Raw genomic sequence first — 10,571 nt, forward strand, 5'->3', positions numbered from 1 at the left:
TGCTCCAGTAAATAAACTTTGGTAAAAGAAACACTGATGCAATTTTTTTTTTTTACACTGTTTCAGACAGGCTTATGAATAATTACCGTAAAGTAATGGTAGTGTTTTTTTTCCCGGGTCGCTGAAGCAACAACCATCGTTTTAGCTCAGGATTTGACTTAACGCTTGTCCATTTATTTGTGTAAAATGTATCATTAACATCAAGGCGCATGTCAACTGCAGCAAACTAACCAACGATGTGGCTTTATGACTCAGATTTTGATCTGTTTGAGTATTTGAGCAGTGAAGCAGTAAAACACTCAGCGTACGTTGTTCTAGGTGGCGCTGTTGTGTGATAGAATTATGCAGTTAAATATTTTTTAAACAAAGACAAAGACGCTGTTTATCCGTTTATAGTTATGTCTTCTCTGTTGTTTTCTCTTTAGGGGCCGGATCACTGTACAAAGTGTGTTCATCTTAAAGACGGACCTAACTGCGTGGAGAAATGTCCTAATGGCCTGCAGGGAGCCGACAGATTCATCTTCAAATACGCCGAAGCCAACAACGAGTGCCGACCCTGCCACCCCAACTGCACCCAGGGGTAAATGCTATGTCCATCATTTAGGCTTTCTTGTGAACATATTAAAAATCTAATACATAAAACACTTTGAGAGAGTATTTATGATTGATTGATTGATTGATTGATTGACTTCCAGGTGCACTGGTTCCCACATCCAGGACTGCACTGGATTCCTGGACAGGTGCGATGCGTCTCAGACATTATTGTACCGTTCAAACCGTTCTGTTCGCTGCTTCGTGATAACGGTCAATCTGGACGTCCAGTCGAGACTTCCTGTTTGCTCGTTTCCTTGCATGAGTTTTAGCACAGCAACACCTTTTTATTTATTTCTTTTTCAAATGTATTTTTCAGTACTCCACTGATTGTAGCTGGAACGATCGGTGGACTGTTTGTGGTCATCATCATTGCTCTCGGTTTGGCCATTTTTGTCAGACGCAGTAGAATCAAGAAGAAAAGAGCTCTGCGTCGCTTCCTGGACACTGAGGTGAGACATTTTCTTATTGTAATAACTGAGACCGGATCTGCTGTGTGTGCGTGTGTGTGTGTGTGTGTGTGTGTGTGTGTGTATAAAGCTGTATAGCTCCTGTGCATGTGTAAATGTAATAACTGATCTGGGATCTGTGTGTCGATCAGCTCCTTGAGCCTCTTACAGCCAGTGGAATTGCACCAAATCAGGCTCAGCTGCGCTTACTGAAGGAAACTGAGCTCAAGAGGGTTAAAATTCTGGGATCTGGAACCTTCGGCAAGGTCTACAAGGTAAATATGCTTCTGTATGTGCGTGTACACATTATACACGTTTAGGGTATATTTTTATGGCCCATGATGTCACCTCTATGTTTTTCTCTAACAGGGCATCTGGATACCAGAAGGTGAGAGTGTGAAAATCCCAGTGGCTGTAAAAGTGCTCAGTGAAACTACAGGACCGAAAGCCAATGCAAAGTTTATGGATGTAAGTGCATCACATTTAATCCCACTTCTTAATCCTTTAGTGATTTTTATTTGATTTGGAGCTGGAAATTTGAGGAGACTATATACTGTAACAAGATCTGTAATAAAAAAGCTTTTATATATCTCAGCCTTCATTAATGAACTTAGCTGGGATTTGAAAATATGTTAAATACAACATATATGTGTGAAATAATCTAAATATATATTAATATATAAAATATAATGTAAACATATTCTTTATATATTATATATGTAATCATCTGGAGGGAAAATTAGGCAACTCGTGCATTTCACTAGGGGTTCGTCATTGTTTTTCATTGCAGTTCTAATTTGCAGACAGCAGAGGGTGCTAAAAATTACAAAATGCTCATTTAATACATATGGATAATCTAGTGCATGGCAGTCTGTGCATGTGTATGTGAAAATGTAAGAATAAAGTCATCACCATCACGATTAACCACACACTGTCAGCTGATATAAGTGTGAACAGTTCAGGGGATTCACACACAGACACACACACACACACACACACACACACACACGTGCGTCATCTACCTTCACGGCTTCATACTGTTTCTGCCTGTTTCTGGTGTACTGAAAATTAGGATCCTATTTAATCCACCATTATTTAGAATGTTATGAGAATTGTTACAGGGATTAGTTCGGGTTCAATCACAACCATGACCGAGATCAGGTGGGTACTAAAGATGAATGAACTGTTCATTGATCTCTGTTTCAACAGACAGTGCTACTGATGTCCAGTATGGATCATCCCCATGTAGTGAGATTACTTGGGGTGTGTATGAGCCCCAGCGTGCAACTAGTGACCCAGCTCATGCCCCATGGCTGCCTATTGGATTATGTTTACGAGCACAAAGACAACCTTGGATCTCAGCTACTTCTCAACTGGTGTGTGCAGATTGCCAAGGTACAGTAAGAGTGTCCCCATTATTGCCTCCATCATTTACATTTGATTTGTTAACATTATGTGGCTGATCAGTTAACAAAGTAAATGGAATGGGAGTTTTCCAAAAGAATAATGTTTAGACCTCCAGGTGGCAGAAATCAGGTTTCGTAGGTTTGCGGTGCTTACTCTCCTTTTAATGATGAGGAGCTCAGCACTTTTACAGGTGCTGAGTTACTCGTTCTATCTTGGAGTGCAAGCCGGATAAGAATAAGGATGTGGAAATGAGCTTCATCCACAGGGTAGCTTAGGTTACTGTCATGTGATAGAGTGATAACTTTGCCAATCCAGAAGAACCTCGGAGTAGAATCAGTAGTATCAGAACCTCTGTATCAGGAGATGGGATTCCCCAGGAGAAGCTGGAATCTGTTTCAGAGGAGAAAAATCTGGATTGATCTTTGCAGCTTGGTGCCACTGCATTCCCTATGGGGAAAAGCAGAAAGAAAATTGATAGATAAGAAAAAAGGACGGGATGGTAGGATGGTGTAACTTGTAATATGGTAGTCCAAAGGGAAATGTGCTTAGGTCCAGATGGTGTGCATCCTCAGCTGGACGGAAGGCTTGGATAAGGCTGTGAGCAATTGTGACCAGTGTATTTGCTGTCTTCATCCTTTTCCTTGGCTGCAGATCTTTTTGATTACTGTCTTTGTCGTTATTGGCCTTGATGCTGATCCTGTCCTTACTGAAACATCCAGCTGGGAATGAATAGCCACCAGCTGTCAAAACACAGGCAGCTGGTAGGCCAGCTTTTATTGTCATGGCTTCAGTTTCCCTCCCATGTTCCGTACCCCATGGCCCAGTCCTGGTAGCAGATTGATTGAACCAAAAACACAGAATTATATATCGTCGCTGTCGGGCAGAAACCTCGTATGTCCAAATTTGGTCAGTTTCATATTTTTTCACATATCGATGCTATTGGTCAGTCCCCACATGGGTCTGTTATTTTTACAAGTTATTAACCAATCTAAAGTCTTGAAAATAGCTTGAGCACAAATCTCATAACTCCATTGGACACTTCAACTGTCCACCTCTTCCTCACTCCGCGGGAGAGCTTCACGGCATATTTCTCCTCAAGAAGAGTCGCAATGAATCAACACGTCTTCTGAGGTAAATGTCTTCAAAACACTGGGCTCAAAGAAAAAAAAATCTTGACCCCCGCTAGTTCTGGTGCTCGTCTGAGGACAGGAATTTAGCGCAAGACAATCCACTGCAACGCGGACTAAACCCTGTGCACTGCAGATAAGGTACGGCTTTTTTTTTTATTTCCTGAAAAATAACGGTTTTGGAGATACGAGGATTCCGCCCGACAGCGACGATATGCTGGGTTCACCTGTTAAGCCTAAGCCAAGCCACACATGTTTGCCTGAAATCACCTTCCTCACCAATCATTTTTTTCCTCCGTACTTCACTAAATTGACCAAATTGCCTTTCGGTCTGCAAATGTTTACGATGCCTATAAGCATTAGGATAATCAGTGACATACTTTGTTATAGATAGTTGGTTGATCACAGATTATTGTGAACTGCTGTATGGTGTTGGTGAATAACAGAGCGTCATGGCTTCCTACTTGATTGCTACAGTAGGTATTCCCACTCCAAAGCTCTCTGTTGAACAAATTCTGGATTTGGGACCACTGACTCTGAATGCCAGCTTTAAGTGAACCTCTTTCATTGATGCCCAAGCCTCATTATTTGATGGGCTGGTGATTAGTTTTTGACAGGAATATATTTACTGCTGTTTTATATTGGTTCAAAAGCAGGAACGCTCGGGTACTCGTGTACTATACTACAGTATAGGCAAGTATTCAACAAGACGCTTTGGCACCAAGGTGGTGGAATGAACTTCCCTTACGGGTCTGGACAGATGAATCACTGAATATTTTCAAATGACGGTTGAAGTCCTACTTATTCATGAAACACTATCACTTCAACTAGCACTTCCTTCCTTGTTTGTTGTATATATGTTTCTACAAAAAAAAAACTTGAACAATGTTTTAAACCAGTGTTACTCATTGCGCGGCTCGCGAGCATCCTGCGTCTCGCCAAGCTTTAATATGCGGCTCGCATGGAAGTAAATAATACGATGATATGATCATATGGTTAAAATTTATTTTTTGTGTTTAAATAACATTAAAAACAATCAGGGAAGCATAGAATTACAAATAATAATATATATTTATATATATTATTTGACTCGTCACTGACTCACTGCGTTCTGCGCAATAGGCAGTTTTTGGCGGCCTGCCTGAAGCTAGTTTGTGTTTCATGCTAGTTAACAACTTGTGTTTACTGTACACACACGGACTAAATGGATCGATTTCTTATCAAACAATCCCGCGCACAAAATGAACAGCAACAAAGCAATGTGACAGTGACAAAAGAGGTAACTGATGGGGAGCATGCATCATCCGCAACTCGAAGACTGAATAACTTGGCATACTTTGCGGTGAAAGTGGCTCTCCTATTGACTTTGTCCTATCAGTGTGGCTCACATGAAAAAAATAGTGAAGACCAATGTTTTAGACTCATGGTATCTTTAGTATGTAACCTAGTGACCCAGAGTTAACGTATATCCAATGATAGAGACTTAAGCACAACTGTACGTCGCTCTGGATAAGAGCGTCTGCCAGATGCTGTAAATGTAGCCACTTCTCACTAAAGAGAAAGTTTGAAAAGTTGTTATGGGGGACCGGTTAATATTTGCAAAATTGCTTAAAATATTAACAGGGTATGATGTACCTCGAGGAGAGAAAGCTGGTCCACAGAAACCTGGCTGCTCGTAATATTTTGGTGAAATCTCCAAACCACATCACGATTGCTGACTTCGGGCTTGCTAACCTGCTGGATGGTGATGAGAAGCAATATAATGCAGAAGACAAGAAGGTCAGACACAAAAAAAATGGACGTTCTAGATCACACTTGCATACTGTAGATACATTGATATAACATGTTACTATACTTGTATGGTAATCTTTTCCTTCCCTGTCAATGTCAAATGCTCATCAAGTGGATGGCCCTTGAGTGCATACAGTATAGAAAATTTACACATCAGAGTGATGTCTGGAGCTATGGTAAGAAAATAACATTCAGACATGCAAATAATGTCACTGGACTCTCTGTCCGTTATTTAAAAGACATGTAACCGATTTCCTTTTTCCAGGAGTGACGATCTGGGAGCTGATGACATTTGGAGGAAAGCCATATGATGGGATTCTCTCTCATGAGATCCCAGATATCCTGGAGAAAGGAGAACGTCTGCCTCAACCCCCTATATGCACCATAGATGTCTATATTGTCATGGTTAAATGTGAGTCAGAACCTCCTTGAAATGTTTGTAACGTTATAGCCTGTAATTGAAATCAGACTGAATACACCTTCTTGCCCATTGGCGTCTTGATATTTTTGTCCATACTTCATGCCAAAATGACTCAAACTATGTCAGTGTGAACAGTAATTTTCAATCTTGCGACAGATTCTCAATAAGATTGGTGTGTGGCTTTTGACTGGACCATTCTGACACATTCAGTTTCTTGGTTTTGAAGCACTACAGCATAGCTATGAATATTATGCTTAGGTTCAACCTCTTGCTGAACATCCTCCCTTAAGTCTCTTGCAGACTTGAACAGGTTTTGTTCTAGGATTACTCAGTATTTGGATTTATCTATTTTGTTCCCAACTCTGACCACTTTTTGAGTCCCTGCTGATGAAAACCGTACCCACAAAACGATGCTACCGCCACAGCGGGGCTGCTGATCCTAGTTCAATTTCGTTCGCACCAAAACATAAAACCTTTTTTTTCCGAATAAGCCATTTTTCTAACAAATTGTTTATTTCTCACAAGCTTTTGTGAACAATGTCTGAGCTGTGGGTCAGCAGTTCTATGGTTGTATTTCTAAGTAATGCCTCAGCTAATTTGTGGCATATAATCCTAATTAAGTCCATTTTAGTTCCAGGTTGTAACTCTACAGAATGTGGAACAATCCTTTGGTAAAAAAAAAAATGGTAAACTAGATCTAGTTGTAATTGCTTCACCATAAGGACATTGAAGATGAATGAATTGACACGTCTTTAGTTCTAATCAAAGATTTTTAATGAGCTTTTTAATTAACAGTGCATTTCTGTTACTAAGATGGCTTGTGTAATTGCTGGTTATTTAGACATGGAAAATTATTGTGGGGAAATAGAGATCAGTGGTGCATGCAAATGAGTTTTAAGGAGCAAATCGTTCTTATTCTCAACAGCCCTGTAATTTGACTTGATTCCCGAGTCAGGATGTCAGCAAAACAGTGACATCTAATCTCGAGGCCGACGGGACCTTTTGTCCGCAGTGTTGTTATGGCATTCAAATAAACCAATGCAGCTGCATGTGTCAAAGCTGTCACTGAGTCGCTTCACTTCTCGGCTTATGTTGTCACGTTGTGTCACCACCTCAAGGCTGGATGATCGATGCTGACAGTCGGCCCAGGTTTAAAGAGCTCGCTGCAGAATTCTGCCGGATGGCGAGAGACCCTCAGAGATACCTAGTCATCCAGGTGAGCAAGCTGCTGGAACATGAACAGTTTTGTCCTCTTCACTACCTGAAGACGCTTTCTGGGACATAAAGTAATTGTCGATCTTTATTTTTTTTTTGTCTCAGGGGGATGACTGCATGAAGCTGCCCAGTCCCAACCACAGTAAATTCTTTCAAAGTCTTCTAGAAGAAGATGAATGGGGAGAATTCTTAGATGCTGAGGAATTTTTGGGACCACAAGCCTGTTCATCGAGAACGAAAGTGCGCACTCTGATGACGAGTACTATCCCACTAATACATTGTCGCTGTCAGGCGGAATCCTCGTATCTCCAAAACCGTTATTTTTCAGGAAATTAAAAAAACGCTGTACCTTATCTGCAGTGCACAGGGTTTAGTCCACGTTGCAGTGGATTGTCTTGCGCTCAATTCCTGTCCTCAGACGAGCACCAGAACTAGCGGGGGTCAAGATTTTTTTTTCTTTGAGCCCAGTGTTTTGAAGACATTTACCTCAGAAGACGTGTTGATTCATTGCGACTCTTCTTGAGGAGAAATATGGCGCGAAGCTCTCCCACGGAGTGAGGAAGAGGTGGACAGTTGAAGTGTCCAATGGAGTTATGAGATTTGCGCTCAAGCTATTTTCAAGACTTTAGATTGGTTAATAACTTGTAAAAATAACAGACCCACGTGGGGACTGACTAATAGCATCGATATGTGAAAAAATATGAAATTGACCAAATTTGGACATACGAGGTTTCCGCCCGACAGCGACGACATGCTGAACACTTAATTCCGATTAGCCAAATGTCGTAACGGCAGGATCAGTGGTTCTGGTTGGGAGAGTACAGGGTTATACATTATTGATATGCTCATTCCAATACGTCATTTCCATAGCGACGGCTCATTCATTGTATGGAATCTCGTTGTGTGGCATTCGACATAAACTGATTTAAAAAAAGAAGCTAGTGAATAAATTATCGTTAAGAAGATGTTTTATTGAAAAAATATCTGGTGCTTTGGCACTGAATAAATGTTTATTGTGTCATCCATCGGCAAAAGAATTCAGACCAATCATACATTTTTTTTCATACTGTATAGGTGCGATGAATTTATTATTAGAAATCGTAAATTTTGTGAGATTGCCGTTATAAAGCAAATGTGTCTCAAAGCAACACAAAACTACAATAAGAGTTTAATTCCTTTGTCTTTTTTCCATTGAACAGAACCATTTTCGGAATCATGATGTACCTTGCAGTCCAAAGGAAGAAGCAGGGGAATGTTTCCAGGTATCTCTCAGCCCAAGTGGAAACCAACAGGTGGCTCCCAGCTCACAGGATGGTGACAAAAATGTGAAAAAGCAGCCCAGTGCTGGATTTGTGGAGGGGATCAGTAGCCAGTGCTACACTGCAGATTCTACAAACTTCCTGCCAGAGAAGACACAGCGGGGGAAAACTGATGAGGACGGATATGTGGCCCTCAGAAAGGACAACAGCTCATCAGGTAGAGAGAATTTTTTTTTGTGGTCTCAGAGTAGTGAAATTTATTATCTAGCCCACCAGGCATGTGGAAGCTCCACTGAGATGTCTAGGTCCAAGTTTTGGTTGCTTGGAAACCTAATTGACGAGACTACAAACAATATCTGAACCCGTGGCACTGTCAGAGTGGAACCTTTTAGTTCCAGTAAAGGGATACTGTAATACTTCAGCATCTAGAAATTTCTAGGCAATATTGTGCTTCCAGCGTTGTTTGGGGAAGAACCACATATGAGTATAACGGTCAGGTGTCAGTGACTACGACAATGGATGGCTCAATTAACCAATATTCATTTATATACATATTGGAGTTCTGAAAAGTTGTTTAAGGGCATCAATAGGTTATGAACATTTCATACATTGAATATATTTTTTGTACCAAGAATAACCAGCATAGCGTTTTGTGATTTAGGGCACTATTGTGATGCTTTGCCTTTTACATCTTTTTAGACAAACAGAATGTTGTTGAAGAGAACCCATTTGTGACACTAAGGAAAAGTGTGGAAATTCAGGCACTGGACAACCCAGCATACCACTGCACATTTGACGGACCACCAAAGGTTGATGAAAAATATAGTAATGAACCTGTTTATCTCAATACTTTCCATAACAAAGGAATTATAAACAAAGCGATTCTGAAGAAAAATGAAGTTTCTCAGTTCACAACAGCAGCCAGCACATCTATCAGTCATGTACCGCTAACCGCACAGGCAAAAGAAGGAAGATCTCATTACAGCAGCCAAGGAGCACATGTTCATTTTTCAATTCCACCAGTTCATCATCCTCAAAGTGAACCAATAAACCACAATGTTCATCATACTCATTCTGCACATGGTTTTCATGTAAATCCCAGCAAAGCTGTATCCTCAAATCAGACTTGCCTTGTAAACCACCAAGTCCAGCCTGGTCCTGTAGAGCCACTTGTCCATATGGCAAAGTCCGTAGCTGCTAGTAAAAGTGGGCTCTCAGGCCATCCAATCCACTCAGGCAGCATTACCCAACAAGTTCATCCTGGAATGATCCTGGTGGACAAGAAGTACTGGAAGACCTTTGACAACCCAGATTACTGGCAACATAGTCTTCCGCTTAAAGTATCCCAAGGGAACCTTCATAGCTCCTCCCAGAGCTGCCATTCAAGCCTCTACAGACAAAGTCTAAACAAGCAGAATGGTTGTGTCCGGTCTACTGTTACCAAGAACCCAGAGTTCACTTCAGAGTCTGAAGCCATGAGGCCAGGAACAAGTTTGCCTCCTCCGCCATACCGCCAGAGAAACACGGTAGTGTAACGTGATAATCATCCATGTTCTCCAGAGCCTGATTCCATGACCAGCAGGCCATTCTTTTCCACTATTTTCTGAATGATACTGTTCCTGATTTACAAACTGATTTATTCCTATATAATATATCCAAACACAAATATCCATACTGTCAGTGTGAACACAATTTCAGTCAGGTATTATTCCAAGAATACTGCCTTCCCCCCCAGGCATCCTTTATAAGTTAGTAGTCTTGTCTAGGTTAATGACTCTTCATTTGTGATGTTGGTTATGACATAGTACTGCTAATAAAAAGGCAAAAATAGACCATTGAACCGGGACCTCTTTTGCCAAGAAACATACTGTTTTTTTTTTGTTTGTTTTTTTAAAGTTGCACACATCATTGGCAAAATTAGCATGTTTATGAACAAACCTAAATATTAGCCCAATGTGATAATTTTTCATTTACTCTCTGTGAGAGTGTGTCCGAAGTGCCATACTGACTGATTTATGGATAGTATGTTTTTTTTTTCTCTCCATATATAATGCTCTTCTTGCATGTTCTACTACATTTGCTATTACCCTTATCAAATGATTTGTATGTTGCTGGATTTTATTCTGCCAAGACATCTTTCAAACGTGGAGTGGATGCCATGTTGGCTACGAGGGGAGAAAAAGGCATAATAAACATGGTCGTGTTTGATAATACAGTATATTAACATTTTTACGTCTTCTTTTACACCTCTATAAATACAGTACATACACACGTTATTTAACTAGCCTTGGTGTTTTCTTCTGTCTGTTTT

General features: G+C 40.6%; 1 protein-coding gene across 1 annotated transcript in view; it reads left to right on the plus strand.

Moving 5' to 3' along the window:
• The window catches only part of LOC132839188 (receptor tyrosine-protein kinase erbB-4-like), an 88,948-nt gene extending 78,794 nt beyond the window's left edge, over nt 1–10,154 (plus strand). The window contains exons 15-27 of the mRNA XM_060860022.1: nt 426–580; nt 696–740; nt 911–1,043; nt 1,193–1,315; nt 1,410–1,508; nt 2,250–2,435; nt 5,198–5,353; nt 5,478–5,541; nt 5,631–5,777; nt 6,905–7,002; nt 7,107–7,241; nt 8,201–8,477; nt 8,960–10,154. Of these exons, the coding sequence (XP_060716005.1) occupies nt 426–580; nt 696–740; nt 911–1,043; nt 1,193–1,315; nt 1,410–1,508; nt 2,250–2,435; nt 5,198–5,353; nt 5,478–5,541; nt 5,631–5,777; nt 6,905–7,002; nt 7,107–7,241; nt 8,201–8,477; nt 8,960–9,795 (2,454 nt within the window). The 3' untranslated portion in view covers nt 9,796–10,154. The remainder of the gene's footprint in view (nt 1–425; nt 581–695; nt 741–910; nt 1,044–1,192; nt 1,316–1,409; nt 1,509–2,249; nt 2,436–5,197; nt 5,354–5,477; nt 5,542–5,630; nt 5,778–6,904; nt 7,003–7,106; nt 7,242–8,200; nt 8,478–8,959) is intronic.
• The last annotated feature ends 417 nt before the right edge of the window (nt 10,155–10,571 follow it).

Source organism: Tachysurus vachellii, chromosome 24 (assembly GCF_030014155.1).
Source record: "Tachysurus vachellii isolate PV-2020 chromosome 24, HZAU_Pvac_v1, whole genome shotgun sequence".
Lineage (NCBI taxonomy): Eukaryota > Metazoa > Chordata > Actinopteri > Siluriformes > Bagridae > Tachysurus > Tachysurus vachellii.